This window comes from Chlamydotis macqueenii, chromosome 1, assembly GCF_036417535.1.
Source record: "Chlamydotis macqueenii isolate bChlMac1 chromosome 1, bChlMac1.mat, whole genome shotgun sequence".
Lineage (NCBI taxonomy): Eukaryota > Metazoa > Chordata > Aves > Otidiformes > Otididae > Chlamydotis > Chlamydotis macqueenii.
In genome coordinates, this window is record NC_141556.1 from 186,094,888 (window position 1) to 186,118,794 (window position 23,907).

The window sequence follows — 23,907 nt, forward strand, 5'->3', positions numbered from 1 at the left end:
GCTCTGCAAAACACTTCACAGATTGTACTGCTGCTCCCGACAGATGCTCAGGCCCCGTCCAAACACAAAAGTTGTTTCACTTTCATTCTTCTGGTACTGTATAATCCCGACGCCTCTTTCTCTCCTCGCTAAGCATGGAAGCAGATATTCCGGCCAAAAAGTATTAGCAGTGTAACTTACGTACAGCAAAAAGAGGTAAATATATTATTATGTCAAGGCACCTGTGTGTGCTACCCTGAATTATACCTCTGTAAGTGTTTTGAAGGAAAATTCCACCCCTCTCCCAAACCCTGTAGCCTTTTTCTTGAGAAACAGAAAAATGGTGTACAGACTGAGCTTTAGGTTTCTATCCAGAAAAAAAAAACAAAACTTTTTTTTTTTTTTCTTTCCTCATTCCCCTCAGAGCCAACGTTTTTTTTTTACCAGATTTTGTGACTGGATCAGATTTTTTACCCAGTGTTTTGTGACTGGATCTGTTCCTGGTCTGGATAGCACATGAGACTTTACAAAGTTCAGTGCTAGCACAAGGAAGAGGATGAGCATGGACACCCTTATTGGTGCCAGTGTGGACTTTTAAGTCAATTATGCAAATATTTCTCGAGTCTTTCCAAAGATCATGAAATTACTGCACAGGTGCTATACGCCTTTGCCTGCTTTCCAGGAATGGGGATTGAAATATTTGTTCCCTCTGCTATTGAATACCTTTTTCCAAAGACTCCCTTGGGAACGGGCTGCAGAGTGAGTGATACTTTCTGGGAAACTGCATGGGTCATAGCTGACCACTCCTGCTTTGGGGTGGAAATGCTGTGGCGATGCCTCTTTTACATTGCCTGCACTATTTATTTACTTATACTTTGGCTTTGCACTCACAGTTTTTGGCCAGGACATGGGTATCCAGGCTCTTCCTCTGCTTGCGGAGATCCAAACCACCTACCTCCAGGACAATCCATTAACCACACGGCTCCTTCTCTGGGTAAGGGGCTGAGAATTGTTTCGTGATTTGCACTACGCAAGTGCTGGATAATTACAGAGTATTCAGGACAGCATCGTCACACGCCTGCCATCTTCTGTGGTCTTGCCTACAAATCCACTTTTGGCTGTCGTGTTTATGGCTCCCGTTGGACAGTGTGTTGGAGGCTGTATGCTGGGCTGAGTAGACTTTCAGCTTCACACAATGTGGACAATTAATTTTTTTCAAAAATATCTTCTCCATGGCACTTAAAAGAACATAGGGTGAGTACTCATAGTTAAAAGGAAAGTCGGAGCAATTCAGGATGCCCTGAGCCACCTTCAGGCATCATGTCCTAAGCGAGAACCACCAACGCTCTGGGCAAAAGGTATAAAGAGTGGACAAGTGTGTGCCAAATCCTGCCCCGCTGGAGGCCTGGTAGGAGAGCTTTGCATGATTCACAGGCTACCATCAATGTCAATATGCCAATGAGTGTGCTTTAATTTTTGCAGGCAATTTAACACTGCAGGCTAAGAGCGACACAACAAATACATGTTACAGGGGGAGCAGCAGCCCCTGACACTCCAGGTCCCTTTCCCCCTTGGGAAAAGGGAAAAGGCAGTCTTGCTGTGAGTTGCTTGCTACTGACTCCAACTGGCATCAACCAACCATTGCCTCATGGCACCATTCATTATGGTTCATTATGCCATTAATGCTGGTTTGCAATGTATTGTAGGCAATTTTCAAGCTAATATTTAATGCCTGAACATTGTGCTGTGCAGGGCGTTGCTTTCAGGATGTTGTATATTGCCGCAGTATGGGTTTTGGTAACAGGTTGGGAGAGAGCACAGATAAAGGTTGCTGAAAGAAGGCACCTTTTTCAAGCTCATACAGACTGAAAATAAAAAGTCTTGCTAAGGTTCTCCTGATTAAAACAACAACAAAAGGCCTTGATGAGACATACTGAACAGAAACTGTGTCTAGAATTTTTATGGACTGCTGATTTACACTCCTGTCTAAATGCGCTCTTCATGGGATAAGAATACATCACGTGCTTTGTAACGCAGCCATGGCATGCCTGGATTTGTGTAACCATGTTTCTGGAGCAAGCTGTCCTTGTTTTAACCTGACTGGGAACATGTGAATGGCACAGGGAAGGGAAGCTCACACTGGGCAAGAGGCTAACTGGCTGGGAGGCCAGCTGTACCTGGATCAGGGCTTTGTTTTCAACCTTCTTGCAGGCAAGTTTTGACTCCTCCTGCTTGTTCTCCCCTAGATGCTACCCTGCTTGTAGCTCTGCTCAGTCATTGCAGTGGTAGCATCTTTGTATATGGTGAAAGCAGTTTTGCTGAGAAATCAGGACTTGTGCTTACTCCTCACCTCAGAGGATAAGGAAACCAGGACCAAGTGAAAGCACTGTGACTAGGTAGGGCATCGAGCTAACTAGGAGAATGTGTTTGATGTATTTTCTGGAGCAGATGGACACAAAGAAGTGGAGTCTGGCTGCAGGCCAGCACAATTCCAGACAAAATCACACAGACCAAGAGAGGAAGAGGGCAGCCACCACTGCAGCGTGACTACTGTAGTGCAAAATGACTCCAGGCTCTAGGAGGAGTCCAAGCCACCGAGCAATTCATCAGTCAGGCTAACACCAGCAGCTGCAGATCCTTCTACGTCAATGCAACAGCGTTTGCACTGGTAGAAATCATGCACATCGCTACATTCACAGACAGGAAAATAAGGAAGGAAGAGAAACAAAGGACAGAAACAGAGATGGCCCTAAAAGGGAACGAACTTTCTTACAGAGCAATCTTGAAAGCAACAATAAGGTACTAAACAATACAGCACGGCTAAGCAGTTCATTGCTACACAAGGTCACAGTCTACCTTCCCCCACAACCGCCCTCAGTGGGAGGCTCATTGTGGAGCGACGGATGCAGAGCCGAAATGACAGCTGAACCTGGGGGATCTGGCCATTTCCCCAGGATGGATCTGACATCCCTGGCTCATAGTGTGAAGACAAAGGGTGAGGGAACAGAAATATTATGATTGCCTTTCTACAGAGGAGAACAAATAGCAGCTCCATTAAGGCTACCTGCACAACAGGACAGCTTTATCGGTACTGGAATAGAAGCGTGCTATCCTGCAAAGCTCGTCTAGCGAGGACAGAGCTATTTCAGTGAAACTGGAATTTTTTTTTTTTTTTTTTTAGCAGAGTAACACCCTCCTGAATGCAGTGAGAAGTGATGCAGCTACAAGCAATGTTCTTGACAGTTTAACACTCACTAGCCCAGAAGCTCCTTCCCACTCGCGCAGCTGTGTTAGCTGGAGAGATCAGCCCTTGCCTCTCTTCACTGATAGAGCTGGCTTGGTTCACCCGATTCAGACTTTCTGTCTGACCTGGGACAAAATATTTAGGGTAGAGCTCTACCAGAGCCCTGCTAGATTCGGAGAGGTGTGCTTTCCCACCAGTTACAGTCACTGATTCTTCCCTTCCCACCCCACCAGGACAGCAGCAGCAGCAAACACAGCAAATGCAGAGGATTTTGGTTTTGCCCTCACCATTCGGTCCGGCTCTGGCTCCTTTCCCTGGAGTCAGAACTTTCAGTATGCCAGTGTGGCTGAGAAGCCTCCAGGCAGCTCTGTTTCCTTCCTTATCCTAACCAGCATGGCTCTGCAAGGAAAAGCTCCAGCAATACATGGAGAAAAGGAAAAAAAGGCCATCTGTCACTACCGCTCACTCTGTTTGAGGAAATCATTCAAACAGCATCAGCAGAGCTCTTTTGCTGCGTGACATGCGTCTCCCACAGGGGGTCTAGCCGACAGGATTATCTTGCCCATCGCTTTTTAAGTAGCAACAAAGTTTCCCAGAATTTGGGAATTGTCAGCCTGTGGCAAATAAATGGCTGGCATATCAGTTGTTTTAACACTAGTGGGAAAATGGGACTTTAGAGCAGATGAAGAGAAGATGATGAATTATACAAGAAATGAGGAAATGGGCTATAAGCAGCCCAATCCTCTCCTAAAGAAATCTCTGGCAAAATACAGACTCTTAAGATAATTAGATGGCCCTTCCTTTACTGTAACGTCTGAAGGTGTGTTCACACCCCCTACTCAAGGAGCTTAATTTAGAAGTTATAAACTACTACATTCAAATTAGTCATCAGTGATTCAGACTACCCAGACTTGATTCCTCAGACAATGGAGAGATGGAGTTATGACAGGCATTAGGGTACAAGCAGTCTCAACGTGGCCCCGGCTGCCTCATGCTCCCTAGATGTGTTCTACCAACATCCCCCTGGAGCAGGAAGCACCATTTCCACGCTACACACAGGAAAAGATGACTTTGTCTGGAGCATGCTACCAACTTGCATGAAACAAGCCGCTTCCACCAGCTTATCTCGATTTTACCAGAGTTTACTTTGGCCAACAGCTGCACTTTTTCCACACAAAATCCTCACCGAACTACTGCAATCATTATTCAGTTTAATACTTTTTCACTTATGAAAAGGTCATAAGCCGTCTTATACGGAGTACAGATATTTTAAGGCAAAAGGGAATTTAAATTTCTCAACAATGGGGACTTTAACATGCACTGCTTGCCAATATAATGAGCGCATCCAAGAAATATGACTCAAGTCTTCAAGTTTCTTGAAGCTAGGAACTGTCTTGTCTGCTAAACGTGCCAGAGTTTTCCGTGGATGTGACTTGGCTTCTATTTTTGCTCTCCCTGTATTATCTTGAATTAGGTTGCAGGCACAATGCAACTTAAATACATATACATGAAGATATATTTTGTTTTCTTGACATTTTCTGGATTTAGGGAAATGTGACATTAGTTTAATTTACGCACTTCTCTTTACACTGAATTTCTGACATTTTAGCAGATGACTCCTTACAAGAATGTTCTTTCAATCTCATTTAATCCCCAGCCCACCTCTCTTGACTGCAGCAAAGGAAATTCCAGTGTCTAAGCAACTATTTCTCTTCCCTGGAAGTGTCAGACGTTTGGACCACGTTGGGAGATAAAGAGCTCTTCTGCTGACTCATCTTGGCAGTCAGATCAGGTGGGCTTCCTTAGGTCCCACACAGGGCTAGAAAAGGGGCTAGGAAAAAGCTAAAATCTAAAATGTCTGGATAGGAGGGAAAAAAAAATTAAAGGGCTCTCAAACAAGCTAGGAAGGAATTGGTCCTACTAACTGTTTGTTGTTGCAAATATTCTACCTGCAAAAATTCAGCATTCAAGCCACCAAGATTTGCCCCAACACAGAGCTTATATCAAGCACTCAGGAACAGATCTACGACTGCACATATGAGAGCTCTCCCTAACCCCTTGAGCTTTTGTCTAGAAATCCGTATCCAAGACGTCAATAAAAAGTACTTTGTTGTGGAACTAGGTAGGGGAAGGAACTGTGAAGAGAATCATTTGGCACTTAGCTTCCTTCCAAATCTTCTGTCACAGGATTCCTGCAAATACCTAGGCAGCATAGTTTTGGACACATTTATGCAACCAGGTTCCCTCACTACAGCCAGAGGTAATAGTTAACCCCACTTCCAAAAGCAACATTGGCTCTTCACACACCAGGAATGCTGGGGGAGCTGAATCCTTGGGCCTTACAGCCTGGTTTCAGAGAGACACGTAAGAATCTGTTTCTCTGATTTGCTTGTGGACTCTTGCGAAACCTTATCTCAGACATGAGCTTGATTGGTTGTCAGTATACACAGCAACATCAACACAAACTGATAACAAATGTGAGCAAGTACTGCAAAAACAATCTAAGAACTCACTCAGACAAGGCCAAGAAATTCACATCAATTACTAGGACCCTGTTTCTTCTATTTTTTTTTTGCACATAGCTCTATGCACAGCAGTGTACTTCAAAGAAAGCCTGCAGAAAGGAAAAAAAAGCGTGAATACACATGCAAGTCTGTATTCTCATGAACATTTGCACCTGAATAGCACGTCCTGCCATCTCTGAGTGCTCTTTGTAGGCCTGGGAGTAGAACTGCTGTCAGTGGCATTTAAGGGAACCAATACTCCTCACAAAATTTCTCTTCGCAGAGCATCTACATTACCGTATCCTGCCATGATTCTTTTGTGGAAGAGGACCTTTTCAGGCAATTACTGACAGATATTTCTAGCTTTATAGTATCTAATTTGGATTTTAAGCTCCTAGAATAGTACTACCTGACTTCATTTACCCCTGAAGCACCATGAACCGTTCCAGTATCACAAAAATAACAGCTCGACTGATCTATATGCAACCTGTGCCCTGTCAGTTCTATTCATTTGTGGATGCGCAATTAAAGTCTGGTTCAGACTTCCTATCTTATTGCCACAGTATAATCTCAAATGGGCTCGGAAAAGGATTAGATAATACGAAGTTTTGCACTCAAAGAGATAGGGTGTCCAAATTGCAACATTCAAAGATTAAGAAAACATTTGGATACAAACAATTAGTGGAAACACCTCAACCATTTCACTGGGAAGCATGATTCATTCTTATTAAAATGAATTTGCTATGAGTAAATATATTGCTAAGTCTGAACTGAGAATTACTTTCTAGTGCAACTTTTAAGAGCAGGTATTGCATCTTATTTCTCAGAGAAAGTTGGGACTGGGAACACATCTGGGAAAACATCTGGGTTTATTGCCAGATGCTGAAATGACATGCTGAGACACAGGTTAACTCACATTCTATTTCTGTGGCCCATCTTCTTACCTGTGCAATGGAGCTAACTGCTAACTGCATACTTGCTTCTCTTATGAACTATCACCACAAAACTTATTTTCAGATGAGAATTTTCCTCTCTTTACATTTTGATAAATAGACGGTAATAATCTTTTATTCACCCCCTCCTTCCTTATTTTATACAGTTTCCCTGTGTCACCAGTGACAGAACAAGAAGTTTTCTGATTTCATACACAAGAGGTGTAGTTACATTGTGTGGTATTACAAATGCATCTTACTCTGTTTAAGATGAGAAACGAGCAACTCTGAGCTATAAAAGTAGGCTCTTTTCATACTTTTGGTGAATTTAGCAGCTATTTTGAATATTTTGTATTTACCAAAAATGTTTTCCATTTCAAACACCAGCTTTGAAGAAGACAGATTTTCTGTATTTTAAAGCAAGTCTACATTAAGCTCAAGGTAGCAGCTTTTACTGTTAAATATACTTAAACAGAGCAGTCTTCAAAAAAGTTGTTTGCTGGATGCAGTTAGATGAAGTGATAAGAATTTTAATACTTCCTCCTTTCCCTAGGAACATGACAAATATAATTCCACAAGAAGCACTTTCATCTCAGTAGTCTGTCATGGCAAAGAACCACTGTTGAAAACACTGTTGAAAGATATTGAAAGGAGAAAGGACACACGTCTTCCTTTTCCTTTTGTATCTATAAAAATAAAAAAATTATGTATGTATATATCATAGAATCATATAATAGTTTGAGTTGGAAGGGACCTTTAAAGGTCATCTAGTCCAACCCCCCTGCAAGAAGCAGGGACATCTCCAACCAGATCAGGTTGCTCAGAGCCCCGTCCAACCTGGCCTTGAATGTTTCCAGGGATGGGGCATCCACCACCTTTCTGGGCAACCTGTTCCAGTGCTCCACCACCCTCATTGTAAAAGATCTCCTTATCTCCAATCTAAATCTACCCTTTTTCAGTTTAAAACCATTGCCCCTTGTCGTATTGAAACAGGCCCTACTGAAGAGTTTCTTCCCATCTTTCCTGTAGGCTCCCTTTAGGTACTAGAAGGCCACTATAAGGTCTCCCTGGCGCCTTCTCAGGCTGAACAACCCCAACTCTCTCAAGCAAGCCTTTCCTCATTCCCTCTTTTGGACCCTCTCCAACTGCTCCATGACCTTCCTATGTTGGGGGCTCCAGAACTGGACACGGTACTCCAGGTGGGGTCTCACCGGAGCAGAACAGAGGGGCAGAATCGCCTCCCTTGACCTGCTGGCCACACTTCTTTTGATGCAGCCCAGGACGCCGTTGGCTTTCTGGGCTGCAAGCGCACATTGCCAGCTCACGTTGAGCTTTTCAACCACCAGTATGCCCAAGTACATTTTGGCAGGGCTGCTCTCAATCCCTTCATCCCCCAGTCTGTACTGATGCATGCTCAGTTTGCTTAAGTCTTCCCTGATGCGATCTTCTTCCACCAAGGGTGAATCTTCCTTGCTCTAACCTTTCCCCATGGTCTGTGGGATTGCTGAAGGCTCATCTTGCTAGCAAAGACTGAGGCAAAGAAGGTATTCAGCACCTCAGCCTCTTCCATGGCCTGTGTCACTGGTCTCCCATCTCATTGATCAATGGGCGTACATTTTCCCTAGTCTTCATTTTGTCTTCTATATACTCTTAGAATTCCTTCTTGAATTCTTTGACATGCCTAGTCAGATTCGATTCCATTTGAGCTTCAACTTCCCTAACTTTGTCCCTGAATGCTCAGACAACATTTCAGTATTCCTCCCAGCCTACCTGTCTTTGCTTCTACCCTCTGCATGCTTCCTTGGGAGCTCTTTTGTTCATCCACCCAGGCCTCCTGGCATTTTTGCCTGACTTCCTCTGTGTTGGGATGAAACTCTCTTGAGCTTGGAGGAGGTGATCTTTGAATACTAACCAGCTTTCCTGGGCCACTCTTCCTTTCAGGGCCTTAGCCCATGGAACTCTTCCAAGCAGATCTTTGAAGAGGCCAAAGTCAGCTCTCCTGAAGTCCAGGTTTGTGAGCTTACTTTTCACCCTCTTCCCTGCTCTCAGGATCCTGAACTCCACCATCCCATGGTCACTGCAGCTATGGCTGCCTTTGACCTTCATATCCCCAACAAGCTCCTCCTTGCTGCTAAGTACAAGCTCCAGCAGAACACCTCTTCTCATTGGCTCTTCTATCACTTGGAGAAAGAAGTTCTCATCAATACACTCCAGGAACCTCCTGGATTACTTCTGTCCTGCTGTGTTGTCCCTCCATCAGGTACTGGAGAGGCTGAAGTCCCCCATGAGGGCCATGGCCTACAAACTTGAGGCTGCTCCTGTATGTCTACAGAGAGCCTGATCCACTTGTTCTTCCTGGTCAGGTGGCCTACAGCAGCCATCCACTTTAAGGGCACCTTTACCCATCCTTACTTTACTCCTAACCCATAAACTGTTCTCAGTTGACTCTTCATCCATGCCCAGCTGCTCTGTCCTGTAAAGGGCAACTCGCCCTCCTTCTCTTCCCATTCCATCCTTCCTAAAGATCCTGTATCCATCACAGCACTCCAGTCATGGGAAGCATCCTGCCCAGTCTCCGTGATCCCAGTAAGATTGCAGCCCTGCAAGTGCACACAGATCTCTAACTCATCATGTTTATTCCCCCTTCTGTATGTTAGTGTACAGATACTTCAGAGAGGCACCCCAGCATTTTTACTTCCTGTGAAGAGTTTGGGGATTTCTACATAATGGTGTCTTGTAAGCACTTCCTTGCTTACATGCAAGTGCTGGAGGTGACCCTACTTAAGCTCCAGTTTGTTGATTTTGCGATCACTTCTCGTCACACAACCCCATGCCTTTTGCTCAGTGAACGTGTCTGACAATCCCTCACTCTCTCCCTCCTCTGTCATTCTTGGTTTAAAGCCCTCCTGATAAGGTCAGCCATCCTACTGGTGACAATAGATTTGCTGCACTTAGTGAGGTGGATCCCACCTCTCCCAAGCAGATGCTGAAATACAAACAGGGTCCCACAGTCACAGAATCCAAAATCCTGTTGCCAGCACCAGTTCGGCAACCGATTACTGACGTGTCCTATTAGTCCCCTCCTTCTCACTCCCTTTCCCCTCACCAGCACGACTGAAACCACCTGGGCCACCATGCCCATACTACTGCTCTCAGAGATCTGTAGTCATTGTTGATGCTGTCCAGGTTTCCCCTGGCATGATCAGTAGCACTCACATGGAATAACAGCAGGGGGTTGTAGTCAGAGGGCTGCACAAGCTTCAGTAGTTCCTCCACAACGTCTCAGATTGTGGCCCTCAGAAGGCAGCAAATATCTTCAGATGATTGGTTGGGTTGACAGATGGGTGCCTCTATCTCCCGCAGCAGGGAGTCACTCATTGCAATGACTCACCACTTATTCCTGGGAGTCTTGCATGGTTTAGGATTAGGTGGACCAGGCTCTTTGCTTGAAAGCACATCTAGCTCCTCTTCAGCTTTAAGGATAGTGCAGTTTTAAGTTGTTTTATTTTGCTGTTGTAAGGCCTTAGGTGGGGCAGGAACCTTTCTCTTCGTGCTAGAAGTCATCAGCTTCCATCCTTCCCCTTCTCCAGAGGTTTTTCTTGATGGTGCGAGGTAGACACTGCCTGTGTTCCTGCTGCAGATGGGGTCTGAGGCTCTCCAAGCTGTTAAGTCTCACAGAAGATCCTGTCTATCTCCCTTTCATCTTCTCTGATGTGGTGCAGCCTGCTCGCTTCCTCCTGTAACACCTCCATTCGGCAGCACAGCTTTTCCAAGACAGCACACCTCCTGAAGGACAGAGGGCCATCTCTCTTAGCCTCCAGAGAGGTCCCAGGCACTCCCTGCAATCTGGGATGTGGAGGGCTGTGTCAGCCATCTGAAGCTCAATCTGTGTGGAAGCCCCTGCCCTAGCAGGGACAGCTGCTCCCACGTCTACTAGTGACACTGCTTGAAATATCTGCTGGGGGAACTGAAACAAAACATATGATTGTTTCGTATCTGACCACAGCAAAGCAGAGCAGATTTTAAGGGGGAACTACAGAACTGCATTCTAATCTCCCGAGCTTCATACCATAATGCTGACAAGGGCATCATTGCTTTCAGGTTGAAAAGTTCTACCCAATGCTGTCATGCAACAGCAAGGCTAAAAGGAAAGAAAATAGGGGCCACTTAGAATGAAAAGACAGATGCAGGCAATCATAAGGTGAAAGGGTTTGAGAAAGCTGTTTGTATTTGAAAATTTCAGAATCAGATAATTTCTAAAAATATTTAAATAAAATAATTCATTTATGCAAATGCATTAACCCAGAAAGAGCCAAAATAAAAAAAAACCAAACACATCCAGTATGAAGATTTTCTTTACACTAAAAATTCTTCTAGTAAGTATATTAAATATATAACAAGAGGGGAAAAAAGCATTTCACAATTTATATTCAAGGGTATCACATTTTAGAACAATGTCTTAGCCATTAATCATATATAAATGATTCACAAAGAAATTAAATATGATATTCCATAAAAGAATAATCTAATTTACAGTTTAGATGTAAGGCTTCACCATAACATCTCCTACACTTCACCTGAGCCTTTGCATACCCAAGTTGAGTATCTCTACTTAGTCTCCTGCCAGAGTAACACAGCATGGTGGTCCTCAAAAACACAGAAAGTGTTCACGTTTACTCTTTGAGGTTCAACAAAAAAGTATTACTAGAAAGTGTTCTATCATTTGTCATAATAAAAACAAATGAAAAGCTAGGAGAAATAGATAAGTTGTATTTGCCGGTCTAAGGTTGAAGGAATGGATTAAATCACACTTCCAAAAAAAAAAAAAAAAGTATCTAGTTATGCCATCATATTATTAGTCATTGTGCACAACTGGGACACTGCAACTCCAAATCACAGACTAGAAACACAGTGCTTCCTTTATACAAAGTACATAACTTCTGTGTGAAAAAAAGTTGTGAAAAAATCATGAGACCTATCCATCTCCATAGCGATCATATTAAGAACTATTGGCTTTACAGAGCTCCAGTTTATTCAAAACACTGAACGTAATACTGATGTCAATAATATCCCTTAGTGTCATTATGTATCAAGTACAAATCAGAAAAACCCTGCCCTAAAACACTAATTTCCAACCACAAAACATTGCCAGAAATCTCATATTTGCAACACAGTCACCTGGCACTGCAGTTAACATTAACTCTGCAGAAAACAGTCACAGTCACAAATGCTTACTAAAATACGTTTCCTAAAAGTAACGTGAAGCTTTATTTAAGATGACAAAGCTTTTGTAACAGTGCAGGGTGCAGATTTTCAGTATGAAGACATTCAGAAGATTTGCTGCTCAAAGAGGATCTTTTCAAACCCTGGTGGAGGTGTATGATAAAATTCACTGAACTGGCAATCCAGAATGGCACTGTCATCAACTGTAGAAGAGAACCAAGCAGAAAGAATTAGAGAAAGAACACTTAGAGTTTGATCCCCTATTACACCACCTTACTAGATTACATACTGCGCTCAAAGCTTGAAGAATATTCTCCAATACATTCATTACATATATATGATACAATTAAAAGAAATTTTAAAAAATTTGCTAAAGCCCTACACACATACCCAAGGAGAACAAATCATCTTTATTTTCTGCGGTTCACTTTAGTGAGTAACGGTCCTTGGTGAAGTCAATGAGAATGCTACCTCTGACTTCACTGGGGGTGTTAGCAAGGCTAACTCGGAGCCAAGGTAGGAATGTCTCCCTCCTAGGCTCAGTTAAAACTCCTATTAGTGTACCTGCACAGTTCTGTAGCACTTATGCAAAAGTGCCTGAGGTTCACTTTTTTGTTTTACGTTCTCAGACTTGACATCATGTTTGCCTCCTCTATCATGTTTCTTTTTAAAAGATATCTACAGTTCTAGTCTGAATTACAGATAGCGTAAATGCTTAAGAAACTCTTTTCTCTATGGTCAAGTCCTTTCAGGCAACTAGAAGTTCACATTAAATTAAGGACATTTATATTTAAAGTTTACACCAAGTAAGTGCCATTCAAAAGCGGTTTGCAGGCTTCAGTTGTATATGTATATGTATAAAACATGGTAATTAGAATGAAATTATGCCCACTTGTAGAAGATGATAATAAGAGCCCGGCAATAAAAGGTCATTGCGTTCACCAGGCACAGAACTTCATTAGCTAGAGAAAAAGATGATTTACAGCAGGCTAACATGCCACTGAATGTTTTCTGAAAGCTACCTGCATTCTCCATGCTATTTAACACCACTTCCAAAATACAGGGAAGATGTAACAATCAATTATCACACAGCAACTCTCTTCCCGCCGCCTGTCAAGCTTTTTGCACAAAGAGATCCCGCCGTGCTGCAGAGCAGCTGCTGTCTGCCACAGCATTTTAGCAGCGCCATCATGTGGCTTAAGAACACATCACAAAATGACCATAAAACACCAATTTCCACTCTAACAGCTTGGAAAGACATAATTTGTCAGCTCCATTTATAGCCTCCAAAGGCTCTACAAAATACTCTACATCTAGAGTATTTTCTTCCTGTTCATAAAATTCAAAATTACAAATGTATCAAGATATACACGGGAACATGCCAACAGTTCATTAGGAACCAACCATGAAATTAAAAAAAAATCCACATCACATAGCTAATGGTATCTCAAGAGCAAAATTATTTTGGAAGAGGGTACTACTTAGATGAAGCTCTCACAGGAATAGAGATAAACTGGAGATGATAATGTAGGTGTAATACAGGGAATCTGGTGAGCAGTTTATAATTTGCTGCAAGTTACAAGCCAACCCAAAGCGTAGCGCTGATTACGCACTGAGCTAGGGGAAGTGCTGCCTTTCAGATGAGATGTTAAACAGAAATCTGACTACTTGGGAACTACAAAACCACCGCCAAGTTCTGGAAGAGTAAATTGTTAACACATGTCTTGGCCAAATTCCAGCTTCCATAATTCATAAATTCTTTCTTAAACTGCCTATGCGGGGATTAATTGGCTATGCTATTTGTTTCTTGTTCAAAACTGCTGTGTTGTATTGATGGTTGCTGGCAAAACAGCTACCACAATTTGCTCACCAATTGTTGGATTTCAAAACCGAGCATCAATTTGGTATAGCAGCAGAGACTTGTACCACTACACAGCAAGCAGCTGTACCAGTACATTAAAGTTATTACTTCCATAAGAAAACAAACAGCAATTCAGTATCTATTCGTTAACACTGAATGCACTTATGAAGTACGTGAAATTAATAGACATAAATACCAAGCTTCAGAGATAAATCAGACTACCCCACTAGTCTACATTAGTTTGAATTTGTTGTTTTTCTTTTTTTCATATGCTTTACAGTTGTTTTACCTCGCAATTTTTACACCAAGCGGAGTAACTCCCCAGCTTGTTGGATGTGGTCACTGTAAGTCGTCAGTAAGCGGTGCTTTTTTCCCTAGCTATTAAGCAGCATTAAAAATGAAGTGAAAATACACTTTTGTATTTTCCTAGGTTTGTATTTTCATGCAATTTATTGCTGTAGTTGCCAAAAATAAATGATTGCTGTGTGTTCCATTTAAGTGAGACGAAGAATACATAGCTCACAAGACAGAATTGGTACAAAAATATTGTCCATACTGTGAAAGAGTTTGAAAATATCTCTGACTTACCATAGACCACTGGATAGACAGTCCCTCGGATTCCTGAAGCTGGACAATGCATGTTCTTCCCATTTAAATATACATTTAATTCTACATGGTCATATGTAATGCCCTGCAAAGTACAGAAAATTAACAAAAAAGCATCCACAAGTTTATACACATAAGATTGCTACTTAATTTAGCTTTCTTAGCCACAGGCAAATTTTAACACTATTATGCAAACCACAGCATCCTAGAAAACCTCACTTGAAATATTCCTGCAAAGGACTAGAAGTTAATAAATTACTAGTAAGATTTGTATTTTCAAATACTCAGGATTCCTTCACAGTCATTCCATTTGGATGCAACACAGTACTGCATGCTGCATCTTACTAAGTTTACAAAACAAATTTCCGAACTATTCTTCACCATGTTAAAGAAATACAAAATTTTCAGTGATTTTGAATATTAAACAGTTTGCAGTCTTCTTGTTTGTATCACCTCATGGAAATAACTTCAATCAATAACGATGCTATGAATTAAGTTTTTCTGTCCATAATTCCATACAGAAACCTCTCTCAGCTCGCTCACTCTGCCAGCAGCAGCAGACCATGGTTTCATACACGCTATAAATATGCTGACTACAGAGCAGAGAGCAAGCACTAAAAAGGTAATAAATTACTTATTTGTTAGCTAAATTATTTTTCTCACTGTTTTGGTATGGCTGAATGTGACAATTTGTGTTGCCATTCAGTACTTCAGAAATCTATTTTCGTGACAGGACAAAATAAATTGAAATTTATGCAATCTAGGGAGTTAACAGCAACACATCAGGTACTTTTTTGTGATTAATTGAATCTCTTCAGGGTTGACCAAACCCTGAAACAGTCTGCAACCCTCAAAAAAAAAAAAATAAACCAACCCAAAACAATTTCAGAAGGGGATTGAAAGAATAATATGGTATCTGAGTGTAAAGGATGGAGGCATCAACCTTAGCTGTCTGGGGCTTCTAAAGATGAAATGTCTAACCATTGCTATATAGAAGCAAGGTTACCCAGCAAGAAAAAGTAGTAGTGACAAATTATCTAAATTTCATTGCATTGCTCCCATGCATTTTTGAAAATATATCTCTAACAGGACATCGAGAAAACAATGGCAATAAAACACTTAAAGATGTTTTGAGAAACCTGGAACAGTAAGGTACAAAAAATCTTAAGATTTTCCATTTGCTCTCATTCTTAACCATTTTCCCTGTGAGCATTATCATCTCCCCACTTAGTATCTCTCCTTATCTACGAAAGTTTGGCCAAATTTACGATTCATTTATCATCCAGGACCTATCTCTGCTCAGCTCTGCCTTTCTATTCATTAACCAGTTAGCTATGGGATCTTGAGTTCAGCTGGGCATGTAATACATTCCAGAACATTATTTGTTTAGGAAGGTCCCATCTCCAACAACGTAGGATCATTGTCATGAGAGTTATCTGTCAGGTAGATACTGCAACAGACCATTAGAGGTGACTTTTCAAACACTGGTAAAGTCTGTCCCTCATTCAGAAACTGAAATGAATGCTGAGAATGAAGTTCACTGGTATCCAGGCTGCTGATCCATTCAAATACAACAGGAGTTTTTATCAGCACTTTCCATGCTGGGAGATGCAAACCGAACAATTTGACTGAAATGGTCAGTCTGACCACAGAGCTGTAAATAACAGGAATCTGGGAAGAGCTGGGGAAGATAAAGAAGCCTTAAGAAACTCACCACCACATCGCCCTCCTGAGGAAGGCTGTTTGCTGGTAGTCTATTTTTCTCCTCATTGTTATAGTAGAGAGCTCCATCATTCCTCATCACCAGGCTATGGACATCTTGACCAAGTGGAATTTGATTCAAGTTTGCTTTCTGGGTTGCAACTCCAATACCCCAAATCCCTAAAATGTGACATTAGCATGGTAAAAAAAAAAACCACCAACATTATTTTGAAGACTGACAGAAGCAGGACAGCACAGAGAATGTGTTTTTACCTTGTGCCATGGTGATACTACCAGTAAATATCTCTTAGAAACACTAGGACTATTGTGGAGTAGCCCTGGTAGGCAGCCAAGCACCACCTAGCCACTCACTCACTTCCCCTCAAAGCCGCCAATGGGATGGAGAAAGAGAAAAGAAAGAGTAAAACCAAGAAAATTTGCAGGTAAAGAGAAAAATTGTTTAATAAGCAAAGGAGAAGTGGAAGAAAGAAAGAAAAAACAAACTGATGCAATGGTGATCACTCACCACCTTCCACAGGTAGACTGATGCCCAGCCAATTCCCAAGCAAAAGACAGCTAACCTCCCTAAATCCCCTCCTCTCCATTTTGTTGCTGGGCCTGATATTATGTGGCACGGAACATCTCTTTCGTTAGTTTTGGTCTTCCGCCTGGTTGTGTCCGCTGCCAACCTCTTGTGCACCCTCAATCTTATTCACTGAGGGGGCAGAATGAAACACAGAGAAGGCCTTGATGCTGTGCAAACACTGCTCAGCCATAGCTAAAACATTAGCGTGTTATCAGTATTGTTTTGGTCACAAATCTAAAACACAGCACCATAGGAGCTGCTATGAAAAAAAATTAACTCCACCCTGGCCAGAGCCAGTACAAGTAGTCACAAGAGACTGAAGATAAACAGCATCTATCCTGGAGAAAAAAGGATCTAGAGAATTGTAACCACTTAGCTTAACTTTTATTCCCAGAAAAATATTGAACACAAACTCTAAGACTATAGGAGGACATAAAAAACAAATCAAACTAGCACAGATTTCCTTTTTCATCTGGTTAGACTAGTCTTAGGGGAAAAAAAAAGAAACCGTAAATATGACAGATTTTGATTTGGTAATGTTTTTGAACCTCATACAACACTGCAATAGTCAAATTACGAAAACGTGGTCTAGACAGTTACAGCAATATGAATGCACAACAGGGTAGAAAACTGTATCCCAGGACTACTCATCAGTAGCACCCTATCAAACCCAAAAAGATGACTCAAGTGAGGTCTGAGGTTTTGCATTGAATGCCCAAGGTCAGATACTGTTCCATATTCACATCAATGACTTGGGTAACATGACAATGTGCTTATTAAATGTGCTGCCAATACCAACCTGACAGGACTGCAAGCTCTTCAGAGGCCCCTCAAGCTCGACAAGGGACAAGCAACTGACATCATCTACCTGGACTTGTGCAAAGCTTTTGACACTGTCCCGCATGACATCCTTCTCTCTAAACTAGAGAGACATGGGTTTGATGGACAGACCACTCGGTGGATAAGGAGTTGGCTGGATGGCCGCACTCAGAGAGTGGTGGTCAACGGCTCAATGTCCATGTGGAGACCGGTCACGAGTGGCGTCCCTCAGGGGTCTGTGCTGGGCCCGGCCCTGTTCAACATCTTTGTCGGCAACATGGACAGTGGGATAGAGTGCACCCTCAGCAAGTTCGCCGACGACACCAAGTTGTGTGGTGCCGTCGACATGCTGGAAGGGAGGGATGCCATCCAGAGGGACCTTGACAGGCTGGAGAGGTGGGCCCGTGCCAACCTCATGAAGTTCAACCAGGCCAAGTGCAAGGTCCTGCACCTGGGTCATGGCAATCCCAGGCACAAATACAGGCTGGGCGGGGAATGGATTGAGAGCAGCCCTGAGGAGAAGGACTTGGGAGTGCTGGTGGATGAGAAGCTTAACATGAGCAGGCAATGCGCCCTTGCGGCCCAGAAGGCTAACCGCATCCTGGGCTGCATCAAGAGGAGCATGGCCAGCAGGTCGAGGGAGGTGATTCTCCCCCTCTACTCTGCCCTGGTGAGACCCCACCTGGAGTACTGTGTCCAGTTCTGGAGCCCCCAAAACAAGAAGGACATGGACCAGCTGGAGAAGGTCCAGAGGAGGGCCACGAAGATGATAAAAGGGCTGGAGCACCTCTCTTATGAGGACAGGCTGAGAGAGTTGGGGCTGTTCAGCCTGCAGAAGAGGAGGCTCCGGGGAGACCTGATAGCGGTCTTCCAGTACCTCAAGGGGGCCTACAAGAAAGATGGGGAAAGGCTGTTTAGTAGGGCCTGTTGCGATAGGACGAGAGGTAATGGTTTTAAAATAGAGGGGGGTAGATTTAGATTAGAAATTAGGAAAAAATTTTTTACGATGCGAGTTATAGAACACTGGAACAGGTTGCCCAGAAAGGTGGCGGAGGCCCCATCTCTGGAAACGTTCAAGGCCAGGCTGGATGAGGCTCTGAGCAACCTGATCTAGTCAGGGATGTCCCTGCTCCTTGCAGAGGGGTTGGACTAGATGACCTTTGAAGGTCCCTTCCAACCCTAACCATTCTATGATTCTAAGTTTTAAATGATCCTGACAAATTGGTTAAGAGGTCTGAAATAAGGAGAACGCATTTGCTTTTTCTGAATTACAAAGAACAGCAAGTAAGCAGGAATAGTAAGTGGCACAAATACAATAGTGGCTTGGCAACCAGTTCACAGAATATAATTTGGAGGTTATCACAGACCAGATGCTGAGCTTGAGTCTGTGCTCTACTGTTGTAAAAAACTTCTGGATGTATGGCATGTATAAAGCAGACATATTATATGTACAGCAGATGAAGGATGTCTACTGCTGCTGCAGCTAGAACAGTGTCCATTTTAAGCATCGTATCTCAAGACAAATTAGGTCAATTAAGATATTCTAGAAGAAACTACAAAACCAAAAAGAAGTGTAAAAGCATCATCTACAAGGAGACAATGAAAAAAAAAGGACTGTTTAATCTACACAACACTAAAATGAGGCAAAAATCTAAGAAAATTAGTTTCAAAAGACAAAATTTATTTATTGTAATAGTTACATGCCCACAATGAAAAGAACAAGAGTGTGAACAAGATTCAGATTAGACTTCAGAAAACTTTCCAATAGTTAAAGTGATCCCATAGATGACCCCTAACAGACTGCACAGGGACACTTCTGGGAATCAAAGTTTTAAGCTAGGTGACCTACAATTCTCCTGTCTTGGAGCACAGGAACACATGAGACAGCTCAGAGGGACCAGGGGTTTATTTCCTGTGTATAAGAACAGGGACATGTGGCTGTGTGAATAATGACCATATACGAACAACAACTGCAGTGGATTCTTCCCCAACAGAAAGGATACTAAAATTGCCATGTTAAGACTGAGTTGGGGTTTACATGTAGTTTAAAACTAAACAACTGATTTGACTGCAAGGTGTTTTGGAGAGATTTGTGTTCGTGCTGTCTGTACTCCAATCAAACTGAACACAAACAACCCTTACCCAAAAAGCACCAGGTTCAAGCTCCAACTGGTATTGTAAGGCCTGTCTCTGGACTAACCCTTCCCTTCTTCCTGCCTCCCCCCACACACTTAGGGAAAGAACAGCTTCATTTTCACAAGATCTGCTGTTTTTAAAACTACACGCTGATTTTTAATGTTAGACTACAGGCAAGCCTGGAGCACACTCTGTACTAGTGAAGCTGATCATATTAGCAAAAGCATAGTGCTTCCAAATTTCATTCACTTTCAGCTGCCTTGTATTAGATCTGTGCAAAACAAGTTAAAAAAAATAGAGTGCTGAAGGCCTCCTCTTGATAAGGCAGTGTTGGAATAAGTGCTGGACATTTGATTTGAAGAGCAAAATGTAGTACAAGGAGTGTTATTACCCTTGCTTGAGTAAACAGAGAGCACGTTAAAAGCAAATGAAGACAGACAAATAGCTACAAATATTGCTGGATAAACTGCACTATTTAAAAAATACTTCATAGCTACAGTGTTTTACGTGATCATAAGCATTTATTTATAATAAAAAAGCTAAAATATGCTAACTGAAAAATATGCATATAACAGCATAGAAAACAACATGGTCTTTTAGTATTTGCACTCCTTTAGTAATATACTTACCATTGTTTTTAATATTTCAGAGTCACAATTTAAAAAAGAAATTTCCGTTTACACAATGACAACTTATAAAACTCTCCAATGGTCACAAGCTCAAGGACACAATCAGAAAAATACATGTGCTTGGTATTTGAGACATGACCACCAGCAGACACATAGCTACAAATATTGCTGGATAAACTGCACTACTTGACCACCAGCAGGCAATCAGACATAGCTTTCAAGTTTAAAGTTGTACATTTTTGCTGACTAACCTGTGGACTGGATTTTGAACTCAAAATAGCTCTTGTTCTGATGCAAAGGTGCATTGGCTAAGCAGCCTCCTGTGCCACATATTCTTCTGCCATTTTTAACAATGACAACGTCTGTTCCTGCAAGAAAAAAAAACACAAAAAACCCGCAAAGTTCAAGTCATATTTAGAAGTCTGTAAGGAGCCCTTAAAAGCCCTAAACATTAAGAATCTTTTTTGTTCTTTCTGCCCCAAGTAAGATCTTCATTAGTCTATGAGAATTATGATAATGGGTCATGCTTTGAAGTAAGAAAAGGAAGGCTGTTTACAGGCTAGTTCATCTTTCAAGTAGGGTTTATTTATTTAAAATCTATACACAGCTGTCATTTCACCTCTTGGGTTTTATTGCACCATGCTGATTACAACCTTTGCTCAGCCACATCAGAAGCATAACTTACAATTCAGTCAGAAAGGGTTCACTGTGAGACCAAAGCCCTGTACCCTGTCTCTATACATTGAAGAAAAAAATTCTGCAAAGAGAAGAAAAGGCACATTGGGTAGAAATGTTTGATGGAACTGCAAGGTGTTTAATTATTCTCTGAAAAAAAAAAAACCCTTTGATAAGAAACATGTCTGCCAATACAGAGTTGAGAAGTCTTCTGCTAAGTTTTCCTTCTCCAGCAGAAGACTTTATCTTTAGGCACTGCTGTCACCATCAAGAACATGGCAGGCAGTCAAGGTCCACTGATACAACTGAATAAAAGCAGACAAATATTTGTGCTTGAGCACTGGACCCTGGATCAGCCACACCACTTTCCTCCTAGCTCTTTCTCCAGTTCCATTGCAGCTGATCCAGATGATTTCTCTCCTCCACAAAGCCCAGGCACGGTCTTGTGGATAGCTCATCCTAAGGATGACACTCAAAAAGTGGTAAGGACACAACACCATATGGCTTGGCTCCTTCTGTGTCTTCATCGCCGTAACTTGCCCCCTCTGCTCTGAGCCACCGTTCCTTGCCTAACCTAACCAAGACCTTCAGCCTTCTCCTCTCAGACACCCCCTCTGAGACCGAGGCACACCCCCATGTACTCATTCTGCTGATCAGCTTCAACTGAATTTAAGCCAAAGTGAGATTTTTACTTTTTTTTTTTTTTTTTTTTCCTGAAAACTGCCAAATCTTCCTAACGAAGTAGCCCAAAAGCGACTTTCCCACGGAGAGGAGAAAGAACAATCTCGCCCCAGGGAGGGGTGTGCGCCGGCCCTGCGGCCTCCCCGTCGGGGAGGTGCCCACACCGGCCCCCCCTCCCCGGCAGCCTCCGCCCGCCCGCCGGCCCCCCGGCCCGGCCCCGGCCCACCACGGGCGATTGGCGGGGAGGAGAAGGGAGACCCGGGCCCGCCCCGCATACCCATGCGCTGCGTGTCCAGATGCACCGCCGGCATCTCCTTCAGCGGGATGTGCCCGGCGCCGCCATCCCTGCACCAGGCGAAGCAGCAGAAGATGGAGGCGGCCATGACTGGCCGCACCCCCCCCGCAACCGCGCAGACGCGACGGTGGACTGCGGGGCGGGCGCAGCGCCCTCTGGCGGGCGGGAGGTGCGGAGCGGGGGAGGAGCGCCATTCCCGCCGCCCGCCCCGGCGCGACATGGCGGGAGGCGGCGGGAGATGGCGGGCAGTGGGGAGCAGCCCGGCCCGGGGGTGTCGTGAAATCAAGTACGGCCTAAAAAAAAAAAAATCCAATTAAAACCACAACTTTCCTCAGGAAGTGAAAATTTAAATTACAACGAGCGCAGGCGGAAACCTGGCTCCTTCTCCCCAGCTGAGGAACTGTCTCTGAGCGCGGTGGTGGGCTCAGCTGGGTGGCCACAGCTGCCTAAAGGGCAATTCATACAAATATATAGATATAATGGGCAATTTAAAAAATGTGTGTGTATATATATATAAAAGAGGACACTGATCATGATGGGCAGAATGTAGGTATCACGTCAACAAACTTCACAGTGGGAAGGAACTCCATGGAAATTTACTGGTCAGTTACTCCTGGCTCCAAGTAACAACAACCCCATTTATCTTCTTTCCATTTTTTTTTTCCCTTCCTCTTCTTTTTTTAAAAAAAATTCTTCCATGGAAAATTCAAAAGAGACAGGACTCCTTGAAGCGAAGGGTTTGTGCAGCCGGGCCTGGCGGCCTCTCCCGCCCAGGTTCTCCGCCTGCCTCCATGGCGTTTGCTGCCTGCAGGCTGCCCTTTCTCCTCATCTTCAGACCTATCTAGCTACTGAGTCTTAACTCTGAACATTTTGGGTGCCATTTGCCTCTAGAGTACTTTCTCCTCTGTTCAAAAGCTTCGGTAGGGTGTTTTTCCTGATTTAAGGTCCCTTCCAACCCAAACCATTCTATGATTCTGTGATTCTATTGATTTATTCAGGACCAGTTGAACTCAGCTGTAAAGACCGCTACGGTGAAAAGCATACTCTGGGACCAGCTTTGTGTCCCTCTCATAGAAGCAGAATGCCACATAATTTAAAAAGCTGTAGCTTGACTTGTGGCCTTCAGGTTGCACAAGGGTTTCTTTGGCAAAAGTCCTGGAGCTGCCCCTACAGCACGCAGCATCCAGAACAGGGGCCACAACTGGGCTCCAACAAATACAGTAAATAGTGATAACATGGCTATAGAAGCCCACCTGTACCTACTTCACATTTTTATTTATCCACAGAAAAATATCCAATAAACATTGTGCCAGGAATTGCTGATCTAGAATGTTTTGCACGCAGCAGATAGTTTAAATATTTATATTTAAAGGCTTTTTTAATCTCTGAACCAATTTGGGATGAAATATTTATTTCTCATTATTTTCAGCTGCTGTCTTATTTTGTAGCATTTCATTTAGAAAGCTCCCTTAACATTTTATTACAGTATATAATATGATGCAACTAATGTAACCCATGTGGTACAACACTTTCTGTCTTGGGGGGGGGAGGCGTAGGGGCTTAAGTGGATATTCAAAACCTCTTGTTAAAAGAAATCTTCATAGCAAGAAATATCTTATTGGTCTGGATGGGCTGTATCAGTCACACTCCTTTACGTGAAACATGAGGTGAAACGCTGCCTTTCTCAAAACTGTGCCTAAAACCAATCTGATTTTAAGAGCAGCTTTAAAATACGCTTCCTTTCTTTTATTGGACTTACTGTTACAGCCCATAAACATTTGAGGTCAAGAGCTCACTTCCTTAAAATATGCCAAATGGGATTAGTCTTGAACTTCTAAGAAGTAAATATTAGGTGGAAACTGATGTTTATTTATTTCGTATGGAGGGCATCATGATTCTCATTGGTAGCTTGTTGTTCACATAATTAATCCCATTTAAGTCACTGCGGGATTTTTATTGTCTCTCACACAGTGCGGGTTTGTTACAGTAAACACTAAATGACAAATGTTAATATATTTTAAAAATAAAAAAAAACT

At 42.8% G+C, this 23,907-nt stretch overlaps 1 protein-coding gene across 1 annotated transcript; it reads right to left on the reverse strand.

The window, feature by feature from the left end:
* Positions 1–10,856: 10,856 nt before the first annotated feature.
* On the reverse strand, positions 10,857–21,968 carry SPRYD7 (SPRY domain containing 7). Its single transcript, XM_086741891.1, has 5 exons — positions 21,854–21,968; positions 20,472–20,588; positions 16,064–16,230; positions 14,332–14,434; positions 10,857–12,085 (listed from the first exon to the last, which is right to left on the reverse strand). The coding sequence occupies exons 1-5, from the start codon at positions 21,957–21,959 to the stop codon at positions 11,988–11,990; spliced, it is 591 nt and encodes a 196-aa protein (XP_086598017.1). The 5' UTR covers positions 21,960–21,968; the 3' UTR covers positions 10,857–11,987.
* Between the last annotated feature and the right edge of the window lie 1,939 nt (positions 21,969–23,907).

Coding starts and splice junctions, on each gene's coding strand:
- SPRYD7 (XM_086741891.1), bottom strand. CDS start 21,959: ATGGCCGCCTCCATCTTCTGCTGCTTCGCCTGGTGCAGGGATGGCGGC. Junction 14,435..16,063: donor CTCAGGAGGGCGATGTGGTG/GTGAGTTTCTTA, acceptor TGTACTTTGCAG/GGCATTACATATGACCATGT. Junction 12,086..14,331: donor TGTCTATCCAGTGGTCTATG/GTAAGTCAGAGA, acceptor TCTCTTCTACAG/TTGATGACAGTGCCATTCTG.